Raw genomic sequence first — 25,742 nt, 5'->3', positions numbered from 1 at the left:
CCTGGGTTCAAGTGATTTTCCTGCCTCAGCCTCCCGAGTAGCTGGGATTACAGGCGCCCGCCACCATCGGCTGATCTTTGTATTTTTAGTAGATATGAGGTTTCACAATGTTAGTCAGGCTGGTCTCGAACTCCTGACCTCAGGTGATCTACCCGCCTCAGCCTCCCAAAGTGTTGGGATTACAGGCGTGAGCCACTGCGCCTGGCCTACTACTGCTTTTTAACTAAAGTCTGCCTGCATTCCCTCTCTTGCCACAAAAGGCAAACAGAGCTTTTGGCACATTTGATTCCTGAGGCAGCCCCATGCCTATTTAACACAGTGTAGCTTAACTGGTTAAAGCACTGGGCTAGTAAACACATGACTAGGGGCTCAATCCCTTGTGGGCCTGTTAGTTTATTTACTGCATTCATTGGCCACAGACTTCATCCCTAAAGTGGTCAAGCCATCTCAGACACGTTTGCTTCTGGTCACACCGATCAAGATTGATCCAGCCACTGAAGTAATCCAAACAACTCACTTCTAATGGGCCAGAGGTTGTCATCTTCATACCTGAGGAATGGCTTGCATTTTATAAAAATTGGAGATTCTTCTGCCCTCAGAATAGCAGACACAGGGCTGGGCGCAGTGGCTCATGCCTGTAATCCCAGCACTTTGGGAGGCCGAGGTGGGCAGATCACCTGAGGTGTCAGGAGTTTGAGACCAGCCCGACCAGTGTGGTGAAAACCCGTCTCTAGTAAAAATACAAAAATTAGCTGGGCGTGGTGGTGGGCCCCTGTAGTCCCAGCTACTCGGGAGGCTGAGAAAGAATTGCTTGAACCTGGGAGGCCGAGGTTGCAGTGAGCCGAGATTGTGCCATTGCACTCCAGCCTGGGCGACAGAGCAAGATTCTGTCTAAAAAAAAAAAAAAAAAAAAAAAATAGCAGACACAGAGGTGAACTTAACCTGAGATTAACCAGATTCACAGTTTAATAGCAACCACCTTTAGAGTCCCTAAGCTAAGAAACTTCTATGATTTTGATGAAACAGAAAGGAGGAAGGTAACTCTAGTTCTTTCTGAGGCATCCGACATTCCTTTAGAAGGGTTTTCCCAGGAAGCCTCATTCACTTTCAGGTAAGCCCATTATGAAGGTGATAAGGATTTTACCGTATTCCACTGGAATAGGGGAAAAAGAACCATCTCACTTTAACAGAAAGCATGCAAGTGCCCTTTTCTGGAGGAGGTGGGAATGAGGGAGTACACAGACTTTAGCTTAAACTGTAGCAGGAGGGTCTTAATTTTGGCAGAACAGGGCATGGTGTTGCATCTCACCTGTTCCACGCTTAGTACAAGCCCTTCTTCCCAGTCCCTGTCACCTGCCTCATTTTGAGCTTTCACTGTATTTTCCTGTTCCAGGGAAGATGAAGTGCATTTAAATGCTGCAGTTGGATACTGTGAAGATGAGACCCCTTAGCCTGTGGGATTAACTTTCCGTGGAGCCCGTTCTGGAGAGACTTGAGAGAGCACCTTTAAAAGGAAGTTAGCTAAGATACTGCCCTCCGTTTCAGACAGAGGGTGGAACCAGATCCTGGCTGAGAGCAGAGACCAGCTTCCACTCAGCCATGCACCCTAGGAGTGGGGATTCAGCTCTGTGGCTCCAGGAAGGTTAATCTTCAATGTTAATCCGTTTAGATAAAGTTGTTAGTTAAAAGGTAATCTGTTTAGCCTCCCTTTCCCCATTCTCCTGCCAGAAAAGAGGGAGTTCAAGTCTTCTTTCCAGGACTCCTGTGTTTTGGCTGCGACTGATTCTTCACTGTGGCCTTGGGAGAAAAGCTGCCTAACCAGTTCTGGGCCCTGGCTAGTTACAACCATGTGTGAGTTGTTTACAGTACACACAGGTATGGGCTGAAGGGAAGCAAAGCTTAAAGGATGACTAGCAAGGCTTGCTGAAATTGCTATGGGAGGGCCCCACCCTCCAAGCCATCTCCCCTCACACCCCGCTCAGTTTCAGTTTCTGCAGCTGGGTTATGCGACATTCTCTTAATCCTTTTTTGAATCTGGTCTCTACTTAAGCACTCAAGAAAACTGCTCCACAAGGATTGTTTTAGTGGGGTTTTAATTTTTTAAAATGTTCTTGTTTATTTAAATTGTTTGAACAAGGGTTTAGCTGTATGGGAAGAGTTCCTGCCTTTAGCTATACATGTTTCCACCCACTTAGACATGCTGCTCACCCACAGACTCATACAGCCTCCACAGACACAAAGCTTCTGTGTATCCTACATGTACCTGCACCCCAATTCTGTCAACCTCCCCACAGCTCTTGACTGGCTGTTTATCTATTCCATTCCACTACCTTCCCACCCCAGCCCTCAAAAGTCCCAAACAGATTGAAAAAAAAAAAAAAGGGAGGCAGCGAAATTGCTTACTTGCACGAAAGGGCTCTTGCCTTTGAGGGGAGCTCTCTCGGCACCTAATTTCTCTTAGATTTCTTTCTGCCCTCAAAGGTACTTGTAGAATGTTTGCCGTTAAACGGTTGTAAATTAAGGGCTGAGTGTATGAAGCGTTAATGAAGGCTGCCATTGGAACCATTCCACGTCCCGTCCCGGCTGGCAGGTTTGCTGTCCAAGAAGTCTCTTGCTGGAGGCCTGAGTTCCTGAGTGTCGGGTTTCAGCTCTCCTTTCTTCTTTTTTCGTCTTTTCTTCTGCAGCTATTTTTTTTCCCTACCTTCCTTATAATCCTTCCCTTCCTTCTTCCTTACCCACTCCACCCCTACCCCTTTGGCTTTTTCTGAAAATAACCATGAGGAACAGAGTCAGAATGAGGCTAGGGAAGCAGCATTTTTTTTTTTCTTTTCCTGTAGAAAGCAGGGCCAAAAGAGTGCATTTTATTTTTTTCTGCTTTTCCTTTTATCTCTTTGTGTTTGCTTCATTTCTTTCTCTTTAAGTCAAGGTTGAAATTGATGTTTGCAAAAGACAGGAATTTTGAATAACTGCCTGAGTTAAACAGAATATGGAGAAACTTTGACTCTGTCCCATGTATTAAAAATTAAAATTAGGGCAAAATAATGCGGATTTGTCCTGGAGGACCTGGCCAGATGTAGCTAGAGGACTTTCACAGTGCTGGTATAATTATACCTGGATATGGGATAATCTTCACTTTAAGCAACTCCATTATGTGAAAATACAGATCCACAGATACATATACAAATAAACACTTCCAAAAGAAATCCTTGTATAATTCAATGTAATATGTGTTTTTAAGCTACAATATGTAAGCCATCAAAGTACTGCATTATTTTTAGATAACAGACTTTTCAGTTTGTTTAAGGTGTGATTACCTTTACCAAACATCATTTCTACTCAAATAGAATGCTTACAATAAACTGTATGGAGGATACCTACATAAGTCATGTCCTGAGTTTATACTATTTCCTAGAGACATCTCTTTTATACATTTCAAGTTTTAAGTTTAGTCTGATGTTTTATACTTTTCAGTTTAGTACCTGAATTGTATCTATCTATGAAATAATAACAGATAATAATTTTAAGCACATACTGTTTGCTAGACATTAATGCAAGACACTCTGTACATTATGTCATTTCATTTTTTTTTTTTTTTTTTAGAGATGAGTGTCTGTCACCCAGGCTGGAGTGCAGTGGCACGATCACGGCTCACTGCAACCTCTGCCTCCCAGGTTCAAGCAGTTCTCCTGCCTCAGCCTCCCAGGTAGCTGGGACTATAGGTGTGTGCCACCACATCCAGCTAATTTTTTGTATTTTAGTAGAAATGAGGTTTCACTATGTTGTCCAGGCTAGTCTCGAACTCCTGAGCTCAGGCAATCCGCCTGCCTCAGCTTCCCAAAGTGCTATGATTACAGGCGTGAGCCACTGCGTCCGGCCTATCATTTAGTTCTATTGCCACTTCCATTTTAGAAATGAAGTGACAAAGGCTCACAGAAGATATGTAAGTTGTTCTTGACAACACTATGTTTGGTTGCTTGCCTTTGTATCCACCTGTGTTTCATCATTATTGCACAGTGTTCCCATTACTCTAAGGGTTACAATCTGAGGTCCCTTCCACCCTGACATTCATTCATTTGTGCATTCAGCAGTTACATGTATTGAGTGCCTACTGTGTGCCAGGATGCCCTGCCAGTCAGGCCAGCACTCAGTGATAACTACTGGTCCCAGGATCTAGTGATTTGGCCTTAACAAATGAAGGTTGGACATGACCCTTTTTTATTCTGTCCTGAGAGCCATTGCCTATGCTATCCACTTATTATAGCGGCATCCATATGTAATAAATAACTTATCAAAATAGTCATAAAGGACTTGGCAGACAAAATGAACTGCTAGAGAAGACTGCATTAAATTTTAATAGGAAGAATTCTTAGTAATAAGTAGGAAATGCATCTTGATGTAGAACTGAGTCATTCTTTTGTGGCTTTCCCTAAGACATCTTCATATCAGTGACTATTTTTTTTTCATTTATGAAATACTGTGTTTTTAGACAAAGTGTATTTGAAATTTCTCACTCTGTTTCCCAAGTAAATAAACAAATAAAAGTAAAGAATGGAAAAAGACAAGACAAACCATCTTCCTTTATTCCATAGAGGTGGAGTGCCTTCTAGTAACAAGTGCTGTGTGCTGTGTATGGAAGACACCAGTAATCACATCATAGACCCTAATCTCAAGGAACCTGTGTTCTTGTGGGGCAGTCAAAGAAATAGGCCTAGTCCAGGGTATTAAATGCTGTGATGGGGATACTGAGAGAGTATCCTGGGAATGTTTAGGAGGGCACCTTATTGTCTTGGTGAGGATGATGCAGTCACAGAAGTTTCTGCTAAAGAGAAGACACATAGGCAGAGATCTAAGAGTGAATTAGAGTTCTCCAGATAAAGGGGATGTAAGGGGCAGAGGGGAACAGACTAGCCGAAGAACATTTTTGTTAAAATCCTTTTTTTTTTTGTTTTGAAGAAATATGACTTTTGTCCTAAAATTCCACAGCAGAGCTTCCAGGGCTATGGTAGGGATTAAGGTATTCTACAACAGATGAACAAGTCCTTTAGGGACAGTCTGGTGAGTTTAACCTCTGTAGGGCTCCTGTAGAGGAGGCACTCTTTGTTATGGGAAGAACAGGGCCCTTTTTAGTGAGAAGAGGGGCCTTGGGTCTCTCCAGTTTTCCTGATTGGCTGTGCTGATGGCTTTTACTCTTCTTTAAAGGAGGCATAATACAACCCCGTTAATTGAAACTCCAGTGTTTAGAATGTTTGGTGGTTTGTGAAGCCCTCCTGTAAAAGGCAACTGACCAAGCATATAAATAAAGCTATGAAATTAATACATACATGTTGAGCATTTAAATGTGTAGGGTGCTGGGTTTATGTACTCAAGGTTGCTTGCGGGGATTATTTAGCTGGTTTAAATAAACTTTTAAAAGACTTTATAAAGTAAACAACATCTATTTGCATACCAATTCCAATTTATACTCTGCTCAAAAATAGGTCTGATGGTGCCTCTTTGTGGAAACAGTTTATCAGTAGTTAGAGTTTATGTCTCATAAAGTTTTAAGATTTTATTTTTCATTAAAATTCTTTGAATTCAGACACTTTCAGTAATTCATGCCTTCCCTCCAGTTTCCCTAGATTGGGTAGATTTTCCTGGAGTTGCACTCTCTATTTTTATAATAACATAAGCATATTGATGATAGTGAATAGGAAAAAGGCTGTGGGTAGTGTAAGAGCAATTCTTTTCAGCTTCAAGGGATTTTTAAAAATTCTTTCATTATTCAAGAGTTGTAATTTGTTGTGTATATTTAAAATAACTCTCATCTTTCAGTCTTTCCAATAAATGCATTCTGCTATATGGCCAGGTGTGGTGGCTCACGCCTGTTATCCCAGTGCTTTGGGAGGCCAAGGCGGGTAGATTGCTTGAGGAGTTTGAGACCAGCCTGGCCAACATGATGAAACCCCATCTGTATTAAAAGTACAAAAATTAGCTGGGAGTGGTGGTGGACGCCTGTATTCCCAGCTCCTCAGGAGGCTGAGGCATGAGAATTGTTTGAACCTGGGAGGCGGAGGTTGCCGTGAGCTACGAGAATTGTTTGAACCTGGGAGGCGGAGGTTGCCGTGAGCTACGAGAATTGTTTGAACCTGGGAGGCGGAGGTTACAGTGAGCTATGAGAATTGTTTGAACCTGGGAGGTGAAGGTTTCAGTGAGCTGAGGTAGCACCACTGCACTCCAGCCTGAACAACAGAGTGAGAATCTGTCTCAGAAAAAAGCATTCTGTATAAATCTATGATATCTGAGAATCCGATGTTGTATTTGCTTATTGTCTCTCTTTCCTGCTGGAACATAAGCTCCATGATGGCAGGGACTTTGTCTTGTTGCTGTATCCTTAGCAACTACAACAGTCCCTGCTGCATGGTAGTCTTCATATTTATTTAATGAGTGTATGAAACAGTTCATTCTTTGTGCATGGAAACATGATATTTGCAAATTTTATAAGATATATTACATTAATATTAATATTAATACTGCCTTACATATAACAAGTTTTTTTATGAGAGGAATTTCAGACTCTTATAAAATCATTTATTTACAGAGGATGGTATAACTAACTCTGACATGAGGTACTGGGGAAGTATTTCAAAGTGACTTTGGAATGGGATTTCTGGATATTGCAGGATGCAAGAGGTTGCTGAAGAGCAAGTTTGTGGCACACCAGGCTGTGAGAGCACCGCATGGGCAAAGGCCCAGGGTCATATGATCTGCAGGGCCATAACAGGAGTAAGTAGATTGGGGTCAGATTATGCCAGGCGAGGAATTTTATCTTGAAGGCAGTTGGGGACTATTGAAAAATCAGAGGACAGTGCAAGGGAAGGGGATGAGAGGTAACAAGATCAGATTTGTGCTTTAAGGTAATTTTGGTGTCTCTGTGGAGGATGGATTAAAGTAGGGGTGAGATTAGAAAAAAATGAGCTAGAAGGTGAGAGATGGTATAGTAAGTGGAATGAATGAGTTTAAAAAGCTATTTTTGCGATTAAATTTAAGTAATTTGCTAATGGGAAGGTGGTTTGAGGGAGAAGGAAGAGTTGATGTTAATACCAAGGTTTCTAGTTTGTAAGTGAAGAATAGCAATGTCTCAAAGGATATCAAGATTACCAGAGGCTGAAGAAAGCTACTGAGGAAGGTTAGAAGGAGAGAGTTGACGAGTTAGATTTTGAGTAGCCTGTAGGATATTCAAGTGGAGCTGTCCAGGAGGCAGTTGGAAATATATGACTGAAGCTTCAGAGAGAGGTCAGGGCTAGAGACATAAATTTGGATAAAATCAGTGCATAAATAGCGATTGATGCCATGAGAGGGAATGCAGTGATCCAAGAGAGCCTACACAATATAGAAGCAGACCAGGGCCAAACCCTGAGAAGGCCAAATATTTGGCAAGGTGGTTAGTGGAGAGGTTAAGAACAGGATTATCAGAGAGGCAAGAGAAAAATCTGGAGGGAGTAGCATCTTAAAAGCCAAGGGGAGTTTGAGAACTATAGGTTCATCCGCATCATTAGATGCCACAGCCTTCCTCTGGGCTCTTACACTTCTATCTTAACATATATTATGTTAACTTCATGTATTTTCTATCAGGTTTTCCTATGTCTGTGAGCTCTGTGAAAGCAGGGATAAAATGTGTTTCATCTTTGTGCATAGGCCAGAAATGGCAAATAGGTTTCATTTCATGTTCCAAGTCTGAGTATTCTCAGCTGAGTCCAGAGTCTGCAGAGAAGAGTGCCTTCATCCATTAGTGATTTCTGATTAGTGATTTCAGGATCAGGGACTGATGGCAACTTGCCCTGTATTTCTCATGTCTGCATTAGGCACTTACTCATTCATTATTCAACAGATATTTACTGAGTGCCCAGCATGTGCCAAGTACTGTGCCAGGTGCTCAATAAATGTTTATTGAATAAATGTTGAATGGTTAAAGGAAGGCTCGCAACATCCTTTAGAAGGAATGGGAAAGGACCTGAGTGAGGTGAGCCACCTCTGAGAGCCCAGCTGAGGCCATTTTCAGTGTTGTGTGCCTCAGGTCATCCTGCCTTCCACCTATGCGGAGTGTACTGGTTAACACAAAGTCTCTGGTAAAAGAATGTCAGATTTTAATGATTTTTAACAAAAATACTTTTCACTTTTGTAAGTATTTAACTTATTAGTGTGCACTTGCATCTCACTTGATCTTTGCATTAATCCAGCAAGAGAGATAGGCCATATGTTGTCATCTCTATTAGACAGATGAGGAAATAGAGATATTTATTACTAAAAATTTGAGTAAGAAAGCAAACGCTGAGCCAGAATTGGAACTGAGGTCTGACTCCCACTTCTAACTCTTGAGAGTATGGCTCAGAAATGGGCATCTCTGGTCACAAAATGTGGCTGAGCTGTTTGGGCAACTAGCAGAGCTGGACACCTTGTGATTCAGAGGGGCTTTCCCATGGAATGCAGGGGGCCACAGGCAGCATTTTGGATGGTACAAGGTTGGTAGGAGGAAGAGAAGAAATGATTGGCTCCCAGAGGCTTCATGGGCTCCCAATTCATGATTCTTTCTCTGTGGCTAATTTTTGTTAAGTATAAGAATTCTAGGAATCTCTTAGGAATTGTGGAGACTGCTTTCTCCTGAAATATAAAACATCTGCTCTTGGTCTCTTTGGAGCTCCACTGTCTGAGGGGAAAACAGGGTAAAAGAGGTAATATAAAACAGACATTGTTTCAGACAATAAATCCCCCTTTACTCATTAATGAGAAAATAAATTTAGGGCCAGAGGTGTCAGACTTTTCAGGAGGCCTCTTTTTTCTTTTCTTTTCTTTTTTTTTAATAATTTAAAAAAGTTAATAATTTAAAAAAAGGAAACTTCTCTTAACATTGCCTTTTTTATTTTTTCTTTCCTGAGAGAGTGATAAGTTCAGAACAAGAGACCAAGTCTCTGGGGACACAAAATTGAGCATGCTGGTTGGACACAGCTGTTCCCTGTAACCCACCCTGCTTCAGCATGTTAGGCACATTTTTTTGTACCAGTATTTTCTTCCTGAAATCCTAGGTAAGAACACCTGAGGGGATAGATGGCATGGCAGGACACGTATAACAGTCTAAAAAATGTGTAGGCAAATTCCTAAAATCACCATTTTCCTGTTGCCACACCCTTCTTTCCCTTTTCTTTTAAATATCCTCCATCCCCTCAAATCCCATTTCTCTCCTCAGGCTCCTTGAGGCTTTCCCATTCCACATTTCTCTGGATCCTCTGAGATTCTCGGCTTCTTCTAGAGTACTAGGGACTGCTTTTTGAGCAAATCTGTGTGAGCCGCATGGATTTCATGAAATCACCTAAAACCTTTCTGTTGCGCTTGGTAAGAGCCTTGGACAGGGAAAGGAAGGTAGACAGGCTTAGAGGCAGAAACTATTCCTACCTGGCTTACAGTTGTATTCCCAGCACCTAAGCCAGTGACTGGCACGTAGTAGGCACTCAGTCTTTCTTTAGTTAAATACAATGAATAATTTAATGTGGGGGGGATATGGTAAAAGAAGAGGAGAGTTAGAAAACTCATGGGCATCTTCAACAGACAGGAGCCCCATGACTCGGGGGTGTCTTAGCAAAAGGCTTCCTGGCGTCGTAACGGAAGTAGTCACAGAACCCCCAAGACCGGAACCTGTTACACCAAAGGGTTGGTGCACGTTCACGATGCCCTCTGTCGAAGGGCCCCACCTTCCATGCCTGCGCTCTCCTTTTGTTCTGTCAGGTTTAGCATTGAGGCAATTGGTGGCCGCCGCCTCCTTTGCCTCATCTGCCCCAAGTCCCTGCTTGCCATCAGCCCAATGCAGCAGGCTCTGGTGCCAACAACAATCTCCCCGGGAAAGAGATTTGAGGGACTGGAATTGTGAGAGAAATGTAAGCTCTGAGCTTGACGGTGGTCCATGAGCCCCTCCCCTTCTCACCTTTGAAGCAAGAAGGGGCTGGTTCCAGGGCTCTGTGGGAAAGCTGCTTTGAAGAATGGTGCACTTGGGCCACGGGGCATCATTGTGCTTTAGTTGAGGGGTTCCCTGTTGTGTTCCAAAGAGAATGCAGTGGGGTTAACATAAAAGCAGAGTTTAGCAGTGAGGAACCCAATGGTCTATGGCCTCCTTTCTTAATTGTTAGTGAATTAAGCCAGGAAGGCATTGGGGGTGGCTGGGGAGATCCTTTGTAAGAGGTTAAGGTCTTCATAGAGTGATGATAGGATTAGCAATAATTTGGTGGAAACAAACAAGCAGAATACCAGGAGAGCTACAAGCGATCGGTTCTGTACTGTGTCCCTGTGTTCTCTGGTTCACCAAGGACCTTAGGCCTGTTGTCCTAAATGATCACAGGGCTGGCATCACCCTTGCTGTGATGGGCTGGCAGGCCAATGTGCTTGGCCCTCCTGCCAAAAGTATCTACGCACATTCTGCCATGGATGGTACATTTGCATGCTCCCCTCTCCTTAAAATCTGAGCTGGGAGATGGGGAAGAATGAAAGGAGAAAATCAAATTAAATGTTTGACCAGCAGAATGAATTCTGTCTCCAGTGAGGCTGGCTTGCATTTGTCTTGCTTTTTATTTTCTGAACTTTCTCTCACCATAAATCCTTTTTCCTTTCCTTTTACCCATTAAAGTGTTTTTACTCTTTGTGCCAGCACTTTGTCCTTTGGCTCTTTCTGTGTCTGTCCTAGCTCCATAATCCTCCCCATGTTCTTTTGGTCACTTTCTTGTCTCCTGATCTGAACCCCAGCCTTTCACTTTGAAATGCCTTTTTCTTTCTCAGATTTCAGGATTTCTTTCTTGCCTTAGAGTGGGATGTTCACTTAACCCTTTTTGGGGTCTGTTTTTCTCTCTAACTTTGGGCCTTGTTCACATTTCTGTGTTTCTTTTTTCTCTTTTTGAGACGGAGTCTTATTCTGTCGCCCAGGCTAGAGTGCAGTAGCGCAATCTCGGCTCACTGCAAGCTCCGCCTCCCGGGTTCACGCCATTCTTCTGCCTCAGCCTCCCGAGTAGCTGGGACTACAGGTGCCTGCCACCACGCCCGGCTAATTTTTTTGTATTTTTAGTAGAGACCGGGTTTCACCGTGTTAGCCAGGATGGTCTCGATCTCCTGACCTCGTGATTCGCCCGCCTCGGCCTCCCAAAGTGCTGGGATTACAGGCGTGAGCCACCGCGCCTGGCCTTCTGTTTCAAATAATGATGCTTGCGTATACATAATCACTGGGGCTCAGTTCTCTTTTTGGTTGTCTGTTTAGAGGAATGCCTTGGTTAGGAAAAAAAAAAATTGGCTCCTGGACTTTGCCATCCAATGCCTGTTTCTTTGCTTTGAGGCTTGGGAATAAAAATTACTTAGCTCATCTACTCTGCTGGAAGAGTAGAGAAGAGGGTGACATACCCCACAGGAAATGGGGACAAGCCCATTTTGGAGGGAGGCTGCCTGATTTTTTAGGAGATAGGGAGTGAGGACCTGCTCTGTGCCTGGCCTCCCACTAACATTTCTCGCATCTCACTTTACCTCCAGCAAGAGGAGAGCTGACAGCCTGCAACAATGCCCTCCTTTCTTCTCCCAGGGCCAGTGTTTTGATAGTGTCAGGTTACACCCCAGCCTCCCCTTGGCCCATTTATAAACCTGACACAGGCAACATGATGTAATGTTATTTTTCAGGATCTCAATGAGGAAATTTTTTGCCCCAGGTCAGAAGAATGCTAGTTGATTTTTGCTGAAATGAACCACGGCACAGTATAATATATGGGCTCCTAGTTCAAGAAGGTGGAGGTGGGGCTAGGGTGGTGTATTGCACTGAAGTTGGTAGGGTGTAATAAAGCTTTTTCTGCTTGGACCTTCCACCTCTGGGCGCCTCAGCCAACCTATCATTGTTGAGAAACACCCTTGTAGAAGGAGGCTTGGGAGCTGCCCCTTTTAATGCAATTTTGCATTGTTCCGGTGCCATAGTCTTGATTTCAAATGCGTCGCCATTGAGCAGCTGCAACGGTTGAGACTAATCTAGAAAGTGACCACAGAAAGGAAAGGGGGATGGGGGGACTTCTATGTGACCAAGTTTGTCTTCTAGGCTAGCGTTCAGCCACCTCTTGTAACTCTGGTTTCTCTGGCTCTGCTCGAGCAGTGCTGCTGGACTTGGTGGCGGGAATAGAAAGGGAAACTGGTTATGGCTTCCTTTTACTTCCTCCCTCTTCCTCCTTCCCTCAACCCATGATATCTGTACCTAAAAAATGTCAGAAAAGTCCCATTTTTGTATTTACATTTGTTTTTTGTGAATGAAAAGAGACAAAAGATTCTAGACTGGAAAGGTGCCTGGCACTCAGCTGGAGCACTGCCCTAGGCGGAGGAAGAGATGCAGAATATGATGGGGCTCCCACCTCTGTTCCCGTCTTCCTGGTCCCTCTCCCCTTCTGGAGGTGACTGAGCTGCTGGTGTCTCATGAGATGTGGTAAAGCATCCTGGTTAAGAGCACTGGAGATAGTATCCAGCTTGGCTTTCCATCCTGTTATGAATTGGCAGATTAACCTTGGACAAGTGATTTGAACTCTGCCTCCGTTCTTAATCTGTTGAGTATGAAGAAAAATAGACCTACCTCCCAGGGTTATTGGGCAGTTTAAATGAGTTAATGTACACAAAGTATTTACATCAGTGTGTGGCACCCAGGGATCACTGTATGAGAATTTCCTTAACAACAACAACAACAACAACAACAAAACCCTTCTAGAAATATTTTTACAAATTATGAATATATTTTCCTAATTTTGAAAATACAACTAGTAGAATACCATGAATACTGTTCTGCACCTTGCTTTTATTTATTTATGTATTTAGCTTGTTTCTTAGCAATGTCAAGCCTTATGTTCCAATTTGTGAGCTATAGTGTTTTGTTACCATCCCTGTAAGACAAGGCATCTAAAGTAATCACCTAGGTATGCATACGGAAAACCTTTCTGGACTGTCAGGGAAAGCATTTTATCCCAACTGCCCTGAACTTGTCACTCTTCTCTGAGCAGGTCACGCCCCTTGCTGACTCAGCCTTTGTACTGTGTCCTCTGCCTTGAATTCATTCTCTCTTCTCCACACTACCTGGCAAACTGTTTTTCCTCCTTCAGGAATCAGCTGAAGTATCAGGATTGCCGTAAAGCTATTCCTAACTTTCTCCAGGCTCTCCTGTGAGCCCCCCTAGCATTGTGTGTCTGTCTGTGAGCCAGCCTTGGCACACAGTGTTGCGGTTATGATCTGTGTATATGTGCACGTGGGGGCCCAGAGCTCTCCCACGCTGAACGCCAGCAATTAGTACAGTGTCTGTTACATAGTCATGCTCCATGTTTTTAACAAATAAACAATAAGTACTTTTTGGTGACAACATCAGTTTCCTTGTCTTCCTTCTCTTCTGGTGAGAGTGTCTTGAGGTAGAAACGAAGAAATCTGACTCCACCCTAGCACCTGACCAAACTCTTAGTCCCACTCCAAAGCATGCTCTAAGCTGGACTTCACCTGGGGGCTGCAGGTAGATTGCCCCTTCAGCTACTCTGTCTTCTCCTGGAACCTACAGTGGAGATCCCAGTATGCACCGAGAACCTTAGAAGACTTTCTGGCATGTACTTATTGCTTTGCTAGTAAAGCAGCACTTGAGCAGATCAACTCCATCAACTCCCAGGATAACCTTTCCCTGGTATTTCTGTGGGGTGTCTGTTGTTGGGGAAGCAGAAGCACAAAGCAGAAGAAACCAAGCACAGTTCCTTGCCCAGAATCACTCGGGAGGCAAAGTACAATTCCGTTCTTCCTTATGTTGGGACCTTCGGTGATTGGGTCCTCCTTGTGTGTGGAAGTACATGAAAGAAGGATAGACAAAATTAGAGCATGTTTTCGAGACCATTTGGTTCAGCCTCTCTGATTTTACAAATGAGGAGAGTGATGCAAAGTGTGGTTAAGTGACTATACCAAGGACACAGACCTACTTTATGACAGAGGCTTGGGAGCCAGATTTTAGGATGCCGGTAGTTCTTCAGTATCTAGCTGTGCTGCCGTCTGAATTTCTGGTTCACACCATCAGGTCAGCCCATAGACACCTCGTTTTTCTTAGGTCGGACCTATCTTATTCGTTTCCTCTTTCGTTCTCTGCAGCTGCCACCCCCACTCCTACCTCCCCTATTCTCTATGTTGACATGTGACTTGGGGCACTTGCAACATCTCTACCTGAAACTGATGTTTGCCACCTGGCTGCTGACTGGTGCGCTATGCTACTTCACTCTGCCTGTTTCAACCCTGTGAAATATGGAAGCAGATCATAAAAAAATGGACTCCCACACATTTTGCAGATCTAAATTGGGCCTTAATATAATGTACTTGGTTATGATAAACAGGTTTTCTAGGGCATGACCGGCAGCTTAGGCTGGCTTCCCTGGTCATGTCAGTTGAATTCTTTTTTTCTTTTTTTGAGTTGGGAGTCTCACTCTGCCCCCCAGGCTATAGTGCAGTGGCATGATCTTGGCTTACCACAGCCTCCACCTCTTGGGTTCAAGCGATTCTCTTGCCTCAGCCTCCTGAGTAGCTGGGACTACAGGAGCCTGTCACCACGCCTGGCTAATTTTTTGTGTTTTTAATAGAGACAGGGTTTCACCATGTTGACCAGGCTGGTCTTGAACTCCTGACCTCAGGTGATCTGCCCACTTCGGCCTCCCAAAGTGCTGAGATTACAGGTGTGATTCACCGTGCCTGGCCTCAGTTGAACTCTTTAAGATTATTCAACTGTTTCCTTAATTCTTGGGTAGTCAGGATTCTTCAAAACTTTATGTTTCTCTGGGAGTCAAAGGAAATTTATGGACACAATTTCTCCATATAGTAGCTTATTTCTGAAAATAAGAAAAATGAGTAAGTTGGACCTCATTTCTTTTTCTAACAATCTGTGGGTTACCCTGGTCTTGTTGACCAGTTTATTTCCATTTCTACTTGTTGAAATAACCTTTCAAATAACCACAAGGAATTTTTAAATAACTAAGTCACTATCTTTTTCTCTAGGTTCAATTTTCTAGCACTGATAGATATAAAAGAAAGTAATAATAACATTCTTTTTTTTAGAATAATTTTTTTTTTTCTTTTCAGGCAAGTAACTATTTGTTCAGGTGTAATATTCCTGATTTTATACTGTGGTGATTCCCTATAGATGACAACTGCTCAAACTCTCGCCTTCTAAATGTTAGGTACCAAACTGACCTTTTTGTAATCAATTTGTTTTTATCTAGCTTTATTAACAGCCAGCCGCCGCACCGTTGATTGGATCGACGAGGTGGTGATGTGAAACAATCGCTAAACGTGGCCAAAGTAACCAGACTGACTTTTGTGTGGTTTTTGTTTTCTGGACAAGGATTCTGTTAGTTAGAACAGCATTTAATTGTGCCCACCACAACTAAATAAAACCCACGAGACAGTTACAAATGACCTGTCACAAGAGGGGAGGAGTGAAGTAGAAGGAGCCGGAGGGAGAGCCTACAGGCCTTCTGTGAATGACCACAAACCCTCTCGACTTTGGGATTTGGCCTCCCTGGGTTGGATATGCCTGGAAGGGTTGCAGAGGTTAAGAGCCAGGAGTCTGGGGAGGCCAGGGTATTGTGTTTGGTTACAGAGGTGCCTTCCAGGTGATCACCATGGAAATGCCTTTCACTGGGGTCTCCAGAGATGAAAAATTCAGGATATGTCTATGTGAAATATGGTCTTGTAAACCATGGGATAGGGATGGGAAAAGTTGGCTTAGTCTCTCTCTCTCTCTCCACCTCTGGAGTGGCAGCTGCGTGACTCCCTGTAAACTTTCAAATGGTTGTTCTTCATGCCTGGGGATGATTCCGTGTGTCAACAAGTCTGGGCAGTCTTTGATGTAGCCACCAGCGTCTAGGCCAGAAGGCACACTGCTGCTGCCTGGTGCTCTCATGATCATTCTCTGTGCCTTCTGCTGCCCTCTCAGCCCCTGGGTCTCCCTCCCCAGGTCCTCCTTACTCCTGCTCCTGTGACGAGGGGTGGGAAGCTCCGTTTACTGATCTATATATTATTGTGTTGGTGGAAAACACTGGCTAGGCCAAATAATAATGTCTTGCAATTACTTAGCATTATCTTGGGTGTATCTCCCTTGAGAAATATATTCCTGGAAATATACCAGTAAAATGAGTTTCGGTTAGCTGAATCATATTTTATAGCCATTGAAGTTATTAATGTAGAAATTTTTCTCAAGGACAAAAACCTGACTGAGGCCATCTCAACCTCACTGAAATTTTCAGTGAAGGTTAAGAGGCATAGTCTCTGATAAATACAAGGTAAGAACACTTCATGTGACAGAAAAAAAAAAATCCGAAATTGCATGTTCCCAATGCTAACTTCAGAGGGAGCTGCATTTTCTGAGATTATTCAGTCCTTTTACATGCAGTGATAATTACTAGTATTTATTGATACTCATCATGTGCTAGGCATAGTGCTAAACCCATTGACATAGATCATTTCACATAATCCTCATAATAATCCTTTGAGAAATGGAATATGTTTATTCTGATTTACAGATTTTGAGACTGAGGTTCAAATAAGTTAAGTGATTTGCTCAAGGCCATACAGCTGTTAAATGGTAGAACTGGGACTTGAACCCACCTGGAGTCCAGATCCAGAGGTTATATTTTATTACCTCTTGACTATCTTTTTCCTGTTATAAAATAGTATAACTTCATCTTAAATATTATTTTAAAAACTCCTCAAATTTATATGCTAAAGCTCATTGGCCATGTGCTGGTGCCTTTAAATTTTTATCCCCCCTAGAGATTATAACTAAGACTAATGTCTGTGGCTACTCAACCCAGTTGGTTAGAGCTAATGGGACCAAGGTGACAAGGTTCAGCCCCCATTTGAGTCTGTTAGCTGGGCTGAGTTTCATGGCCACAGAATTAACCTTTCACCTTGGCCAGCTGCCTCACAAATGCATGTTGTTGATCAGAGAGAATAAGGAGGAGATTGTGGATAAAATGGCACAGACCGCTAGATCAGCCACCCAAGACTATGGATGGTGGTTCAGTAATGTTTTCTTTCCAATATGGGATCAGACATTATTGCCATGTATAGTAGTTTAAAACAGCATTTCTTCGTGTGCTCCTTGGAGCTGGTTATTTGTTTTAGTGTTTGTATGTGAGGAAGCGTTGTATTGCCAAGTAAGATTGGGAGTTAAAAGAGCTTTCTGAACTACAGGGCTTCCCCGAGCTTTAATATGTTAATGTGTGTTGTAAATCTCTCAGAGGGGTGTGTGTGGTGGAGTGGTTAGCATTTTCAGAATTTATTTGACCTGAGGACCTTTTCCCTGGACCAGGATTCTTAAAAACACACTTTAGAAAATTGTGTCTTAAAAATGTACTTGCTTTGTTCTGTTATTTTAAATCCCTATAGTAGTCTTTCCACATTGGGGATCAGTTACAGTTAAAAAAGACCAGTTTCCATATTCCACTAACTTCTACATGTGTGGATCTCCTTTCAGCAGGCTCTATCTTTACCTCCAAAGTGCTTCCACATCTCTTGTCCCATTTTCTTTTTTTTGCCCTATATTTTAAACCAGGATTCTGTTGCTGGCTATAACACATACCCCAAATCAGTAACATCTCAGGGATTAGAACCCAGATCTCTGGCCCATTTCTCTTTCCAGCGGCCTATGCTGCCTCCCAGTGGACAGAGCATTTGCAAAGAGCAGAGATCATAATGCTTAATTCTTTTCTAGAAAGCATTTGCCTGGTGTCTGTGAGCATTTCTCTGGCCTGCCATTGCTCTTGAATTATAAGGTGGCATTGTCGTAACTCTGTAAGCAAGACTGAACAACTCTCCTCCTCCCCGCCTCCCTACCCCCAAAATTAAGTGCATTATTAGCAAACACTTAAAAGTTCGGAGAGGAGATTCTAAGTTGACTTACCCCAGGGAGAATAATTACGGGGGCACTCAAGATGATCAGCACTAGCCCAGCCTTCTCCCAGGCTGGAGTAAGGGTTTCCTGGGGAGTGCTGAAGTGCACTTGAACCTTGTCAATGACTGTCTCCTACTCCGTTGCTCACTTGCTCTTGTCTCGGTTTAATTTTGTACAGCTCCAGTGGAAATTTCAGTGATCTGATAATTTGGAAAATAAATGAAAGAGTGGAAGATAAATTTTTATTTTCCTTTTCTCAAAAAAATTACACCCAAGTGAATAATCTTTATGCTCTATTTCTCAGTAATATTTAGATGCTACTCCTGAAGAATAGCAGAGCTGCCAAAATCAGTAGGGTTTTTTTTTTACCAAGCTCTGCTTCAGTAATCCTATCACTTGCCTGAAGAATTCATTATAACGAAATAAACACATTAGGAATTCCTTGGTCTTTTACATCTCTAATATTTATGAAGTACTGAGGCCCTGAGCCAGCCAATAAGGAAGCTGGCAATTCTCAGCAATCAGTTTAATAGGCATTGGTTGATTTGGATTGCAAAATATAGGTGCCCTGATTAGCCCTCTATATGGACTTGCGTTGTTCTTCAGCCATTCAAAAGCTACCTAATTATGAATATTGAAGTATAATGTTCTGGCTTTTAACATAAGGCACTTACCTTTTAATTGGCCATCAGCTTTGTTTTTAGCGCTTATGTACCTCCACTGGGATTCAAATGAAATGGGGAGATAATCAACCAGTAAGCAGAGAAAAGGGTAAAATGATCAGGGATAATTAAGTGGCAGCAGGGAAATTTAGGGTTAGACAACAGGGAGAGAAACAAAAGAAGGAAACTCACAGGAAACCAGCTCTCTGCCACACTGCCAGGCACACCCCTTTTGAAACCATCTTTGATTCCCTCTAGCTTACAGGTGGGACACATATAGACTTTGTGGCTGACATCTATCAGCTTGAGCACAAACTTGATTCCTCCCTGCGCCTAAACTCAGAGCCAGGCAGAAGGTGGGGCATTGGATCTTCACTGCACAAACTTGGCACAGGAAAAAAGACCGTTAAGTGAAGGCTAATTGGAATCTGCCCCAAACTGCACTTTGTTGGAGCTATTTACCATATCTTTCAAGCAGCTGACTTACTTACTGGGTTATTCAGTGAAGGGGCAGTGAGTGAGGGGATCGATGGGGAGTGCTCAAGGAGAGGAAAATGACCTATACAAGGCAGTGGGTGCTTTCTTACACCTTGAAAAATTAACTCCTACACCATCTTAGTCCTTGGTACAAAGCCTAGGTACTCCCCTTGACCACAGGGAGCAGTTCACCTCCCTTGGGTCATGTGTCCCTTTATTTTCTGAGGAAATTTATGGTCTAGTTCCAGAAAATTAGCCTAGATACACACATTTTTTTTTTTCCCATGGAATTTCAGGAAGCTAAGGAACTCCTGAAAGACCATCCATGGATCTTCTAGTTTTTTCAGGTTAAAAAAAATCCTGTTTTTAGATCCAGAAGTAGGGCTGGAAGCAATTTTTATACATAATTGTGGAGAGTGAAGTGGAGAAAGCCTAGGAAAAATAATGAGTTTGCCTTTTAAATATTTCTTTGGAGGCCAGGCGCCGTGGCCCATGCCTGTAATCCCAGCACTTTGGGAGGCCGAGGTGGGAGGATCACTTGAGCCTAGGAGTTTGAGACCAGCCTAAGCATTTGAGACCAGCCTGGGCAACATAGTGAGACCCTGTTTCTACAAAAAATTAAAGAATTAGCCAGGCGTGGTAACACACATCTGTAGTCCTAGCTACTCAGGAGGCTGAGGTGGGAGGATCACTTGAGCCCAGGGAGGTCAAGGCTGCAGTGAGCCATGATTGGACCTGGGCAGCAGAGTGAGATCCTATCAAAAAACCAGCAAAACCAGCAAATCTTCATAGAAAAACATGAACTTCTTTTAAAAAATTTGTATTAAGGTACTTTAAAAACACCATTTGTATTTAAAGATCCAAAATAGCACATCTGTTTTACTTACTCAAGCAGATTTCATAAGGCATTATTTTGAGGCTATATTTTGTTAGTGTAATTCTAGCTAATTCTGATTTTTATATGCATTGAAACATGATAAAATTACGTATCTTTAAAAATAGCCCTTTTGCAGTTTAGGCTTAAGGAAGTTCATATGCGTGCATGTGCATTTGTGAGTATGTGGGTGTGTGTGTGCAATCTTTTTTCTTTTTTGTTCCACCTGACCACCCTGTGACATGAAATAGGGACTTGTCTATAACCATATTCTCATGGCCTAAAATCAGGTCTGGTGCTGAGTAGGTTGCTGAATACATGATTAATTTTGTAACTGTTGACTTCAGGTTTTGAGAGGAAAGTCAAAGAAATGTTTTCCCCTATTTTCTTTTCTTTTCTTTTCTTTTTTTTTTGTGATGGAGTCTTGCTCTGTCGCCCAGGCTGGAGTGCAGTGGTGCAATCTCGCCTCACTGCAACCTCTGCCTCCCAGGCTTAAGCGATTTTCCTGCTTCAGCCTCCCGAGTAGCTGGGATTACAGGCACCTGCTGCCACGCCAAGCTAATTTTTATATTTTGATTAGAAACAGGGTTTCACTGTGTTGGCCAGGCTGGTCTCGAACTCCTGACCTCAGGTGATCCACTCACCTCAGCCTCCCAAAGTGCTGGGGTTACAGGCGTGAGCCACTGCGCCTGGCATTAAAAAAAAATTAATTAATTTTTTGAGATGGAGTCTTGCTCTGTTGCCAAGCTGGAGTGCAGTGGCGCAGTCTTGGCCCACTGCAACCTCCGCCTCCCGGATTCAAGCGATTCTCCTGCCTCAGCCTCTGGAGTAGCTGGGACTTCAGGCGCGTGCCACCATGCCCAGTTAATTTTTGTATTTTTAGTAGAGACGGGGTTTCGCTATGTTGGCCTGGATGGTCTCGATCTCTTGACCTTGTGATCCGCCTGCCTCAGCTTCCCAAAGTGCTGGAATTACAGGTGTGAGCCACCGCGCCCTTCCTCCCCTATTTTCTTAACAGTCTTCCTTCTCTTTCTGTCTGTCTGTATTTGTATTTTGCCTTCCTTTTCTTTTATCCCCAATGGGGGCGAGAATTAGGTTCCCAGAAACTATTATGAACATTTTCCTTGGCTGATAGCACTATGAGAAAGCATCGCAAAGGACTGCCTGGGGGGTGCTATTTAGTACAGGGGGATGGGATACGGACTGGTTTACTGCAGGTTCTCCTTCAGGGGCTGATTTAGCTTGGTGGCTCTGCAGTCTTAGGCTGGCCTAGTTGCCCATTTCATAAGCCACACAAGGCTACTGGACTGAAATAATCATGAAACAAGAGGCCATCCCTCTTGTTGCACAGTCTATCTTTTTGGCCATAATTAAGAATCATTCACGTCCAGGGTGCACATTTAGCCAATGGAGTTTCTTAACTCCTTTGAGAAAAGGATCAATGGACATACCTGAACAGAAAGGTTTCTGTGGTTCCATAATGTAAGAGTTCCAAGTGCACAGAGGATGATTCCTGAGTCTGCCCATCGAATAGGCATTTGGGTAGATTTTTTTTTTCTACAATTTGACTTCCATCTTCGTTAAGAATGAGAAGTTAGGACCAGAGGAAAAGCTCCCATCTTTCACACTAAATACGTTCTATAAAACCAAGCAACTTTGATTCTTCCTCCCTGTAAATGAACCCTGGTTGCATAGCCTTTGATGTGTCAAGTCAGGTGTCAGACCAGCTAGAGGGTGTAGGAAATACTTCCATTTAGCCACCATCTAAGTTTACCCAGCCTCTCTTCTGCATTGACATTGGCTGTAATCCTTGTAAATGCTGAGTATACTCTTCTTTCCGTGTGGGCCCAGGAGGCAAGGCTAGGCTGGAAGTGATCACTAGGTAGGAGAAGGCGTCTTGTTGGAAGGAGCTGGTGTAAAACAGCGGGTTGCCAGGCCTCTGTTCCCAGCGTTGTCTCTTGTGAAGCTGTTCCAAGGAAGCCACATTTCTCTCTGGGCCGCACTGTTGTGAGTGCCTAGGATGCTTCCAGTGGATCTGTGTGAAATGTCGAGTCCATAGAGGTTAGCCTAGAATCTCTGTGCTGAAAGACTAGCAGGATTTTTGGACTCCAAAGTTCGGATTGATCTTTTTCTATCGTAATGACTAGATGAGTGAGGTTCTCCTGATTGTTTCTGAGGCTGCTTGTTCCCTATGCCCTCAGCCTGTGACCAAGGTATAGCTCACTTGGACTGAGTGCTTCCTTGTTCAGGATGAATTAAGCACTTGATGTGCACATGCTGTTAACTCATCTCCCCCAACTCCTTTGAATTCTCTACCCATCATATACTTGGCCACTTTCCTGAGCCAAGCACTTCATTATCTTCTTGTCCTGTGAGTCCTAATAGATATATTTAGAAACATTTCTATGAAATATGGAATCCAGGCTTAACCGGCTGTTTGAAATCACAACCCACAACCACTTTGCTGGTGTGTGCTCACACACACACACTGACACATGCTTGCTATACATACATACACACAGTTTCCGTCTTTTTTTTTTGTTTTTTTGAGACAGAGTCTTGCTCTTTCGCCCAGGCTGGAGTGCACTTGGCTCACTGCAACCTCTGCCTCCCGGGTTCAAGCAAGTCTCCTGCCTCAGCCTCCCAAGTAGCTGGGACTACAGGCACGTGCCACTACACCCGGCTAATTTTTGTGTTTTTAGTAGAGACAGAGTTTTGCCATGTTGGCCAGGCTGATCTTGAACTCCTGACCTCGTGATCCACCTGCCTCGGCCTCCCAAAGTGCTAGGATTACAGGCATGAGCCAACACACCTGGCCAGTTGCCATCTTTTTTATGTGCTTTCCTTCCTTCTCTCTTCTCTAGATGTAGCATGTCTATAATCTCTGGAGGTAAGCCCTGCCTCGTTACACACAAGAGGATCATGACTAATGCAGTGTATATAGATAGATAGAGATCTCTACCAGCATGTTAATAAAGGGCCTGATAGGGAATCGAAGAATGTCACCCCCAGGTAATTGCCCGCAGTCTTCTGTAGCCACTGCTGGAGAGGGGGTGGTGTGGGAATGGGGGAGATGGGCACACCCGTGTGCACCATGTGTTAGGTGGCAGGAAAGAAGGAGATTTCTGAATTTTATTTTTTTCTTGTCTAGGAAATTTTTAAAGCTTCTTCTGCTTAGAGCCTTGCCAGGGTCTAATTCCCACACAGGTGGGAGTGGGTGCATGAGGTTTTACCTTTTTACGCCCAAGCAGCCATCTCACTGCCAAAGTCGTGCTTACTGATGCACTCCTTTGACTGTGTTTCTCTGCCTTTTCCTTGTGCCTTGCATCTCCTCTCTGTGCTTGCCTTTGTCTCTCTGTGTCTCTGTCTATGCCTTTGTGGCTTAGCATCTTGGTGCTTGGATATTCCCCACTTCTCTGTGCTTCTTGGTTCCTGCAGAGCCTGCCTTGTGCCTTTCATTACCACGTTAACAAACTCGAGTCGTGCCTAACGACGTCGCCTCATACGTTATGCTAATGATCAAGAGACATGTTAATGATATTTTAGAAGCCTAATTAGTGGAATATATAACTATATGCAATTTGGTAATGGACTGTGACAACAAGTTGTTAAAAGGGGGCTTGACAAATCCAGTTGCATGTGGCCTCAGACAAACAGGAGCTGAGAATGGATGAGTGGAAATCAGACAGGGAGATAGAAGGAGGAGGTGTGTATTGGGGGTGTGAATGCCTGTGTGTACACTTAACGTGAGGGTCAATCTTTCTTATAGGTAGCATTGCTGTCTTGTCATCATTCCACTGTCCTAAAACCACAGGGCTAACTGTATCTGAAGAATTATTTACTGATGTTTTTTAAGCAATTGCTACTGTTGCCATTGATCATACTGGTATATCTTTGTTAGAAATGTTATTTTGATTATGTTATTCTTCACAACATCCTTACTTGCAATTTGTAATGGGAGATGTACATATAGAAGATAGGTTCTTGTGCCAAAAAGAAGTTTTATTGTGTTATAAACCAACAATCAAGACCATGTAAGCTCAGAAATAATCTGTATTGTGTCTATCAACATTTTGATAGTATTGGTAGGAGTAAAACAAGGAATGGTATGTGTAAAATCATTCAGCTGTTTGAATGTCATTTTCTCTCAATGAAAGAATTGGTTAGAGGCATGCATTCCTTCAGCTGGTATCTTTCTTCCTCTAACATGGTGATTCTCAATTTGTGGGCCACGGACCCTGAGGGAGCCTTGAAGTTGTTAAAAAGGTTTAGTAAATTCATGCACATACCAAGCATTGTCTGTAAACAGAATAATGTCATGGACACACATGCAGATAAATATACCTACTAAAATTCTTTGAATGTATGAAATGCTATTGTGGTTAATGAAATGCACATTCACTTAAACAAGCATTTTTTCAGTTCCTATAGGTTTTTTTTATTCATGTGTATCATTCCTCCATCTGTAGAAGCTAAAAATACAATAACTCTCTTATAGTGGTACTTGCAATGTTTTGACATTAAGAGAGAGACTATACATTCACAGAGGTTGGGAGCTTCTGTCTAGCCTGTTGTCCAAAACTGCTTATAAAATTTAGCAACTAATTTTCATTTTGACAACTATTTTAATTCTAGAAAATAGGTTTATAAAGATTTTCTTAAAGTGTTATCTATCCTTCCAATGACTTATTATAAATTTTAGAATGTATTTCTATAGGGTGGAAAAATCTCCTTTAGTCAGAATTGAACAGTTTTCATGAAGAACATGTAGAAACATGGGTACTGCAGGGCATAGGTGGCACTAGCTTATGGGAGCCTGAATTCCAGAAACTTGATTTTACTTTTTGTTTAGGATTAAAATGCCAAAAAGAGGGAGGCTTGCAGTATCACACTTCACCACCAGGTAAAGCTTTTAGAAACATATATTCAGTGTGAAAATGCCCCAAGTTTGCAGCTTCTTGATGGATAAAGACAGTTACAGAGACAAAGAAAGTTAGTGTTTTATGAATTAGTCCTCTACTCTTGAAGTAGTATAGCTTATCGGCAATGAGGTACATTTGTATTTTTTTCTCGGCTGTTCTTCCTGAGGAAATACACCGTGTTACCATTGAGGAAGTTCTTCTTCTCTCTTTCCCCGTACATTTTTATTGTACGCAGAAAGACAGAAGAAGGAAGCCCTGAAGGAAGATTGTGTATGAACCCAGGATTCTGTTATTACGTCTGATGTTTGTTTCTAGTTAAAAATGAGAAGTAATTTTTGGGAGGGAGACAGAAAGGGGAAAAGTTTATAAGCGAGCCAGTGGAAAAAGCACATTCATTATCAGTGTCTTTCTCACTGAGTCGTTTGAAGTTGGAAAATTAGCAGCTTCTTTGAAGCTCATAAGATCTTTCATCTTTGTGTATGTGAGTGTGTGTGTGTTAATACTAAGTGGAGATTCTTTCTCTTGCCACTTATTTGGTTTTTCTGCTAATAATGAAATTATAATGAGATCCCTGATGGGATTTAAAAAAAAAGAAAAAAGAAAAAAACACCTTACATGAATTATCCCATTCCCCCACCCTCCTTCTGCCTTTCTGTAAAATCTATTCTGCATAATAGGTCTTTGTTTCTGGATTTGTGACAGAATTGAAGGAGGCCAGGAGTCGGAACTGCCCCTCATTGTTCTTTTTGGTGACTAGGATACAAAGTTCTGTTCGGCACAGAGTACTCTCCTCTGCTTCTACCTCCGGGAACCCCGTTACCCCCCAGCCCACACACCACCACCCCAGTTTTGGGTGGGGAGAAGGCAAAGGT

At 42.9% G+C, this 25,742-nt stretch overlaps 1 protein-coding gene across 10 annotated transcripts in view; it reads left to right on the top strand.

The window, feature by feature from the left end:
• Positions 1-25,742, top strand: part of PBX1 (PBX homeobox 1) — a 326,500-nt gene that overhangs the window by 41,278 nt on the left and 259,480 nt on the right. For 4 of the 10 annotated variants that reach the window (XM_009436895.5, XM_009436875.5, XM_009436891.5 and 1 more), the window contains one exon: positions 25,573-25,740. The exons of the other annotated variants lie outside the window; for them this stretch is intronic. In XM_009436895.5, coding sequence (XP_009435170.1) covers positions 25,573-25,740 — 168 coding nt within the window. The remainder of the gene's footprint in view (positions 1-25,572; positions 25,741-25,742) is intronic. 10 annotated transcript variants of the gene reach the window in all.

Source organism: Pan troglodytes, chromosome 1, assembly GCF_028858775.2.
Source record: "Pan troglodytes isolate AG18354 chromosome 1, NHGRI_mPanTro3-v2.0_pri, whole genome shotgun sequence".
Taxonomy (NCBI): Eukaryota; Metazoa; Chordata; class Mammalia; order Primates; family Hominidae; genus Pan; species Pan troglodytes.
This window is presented reverse-complemented; position numbering and strand designations above follow the sequence as displayed.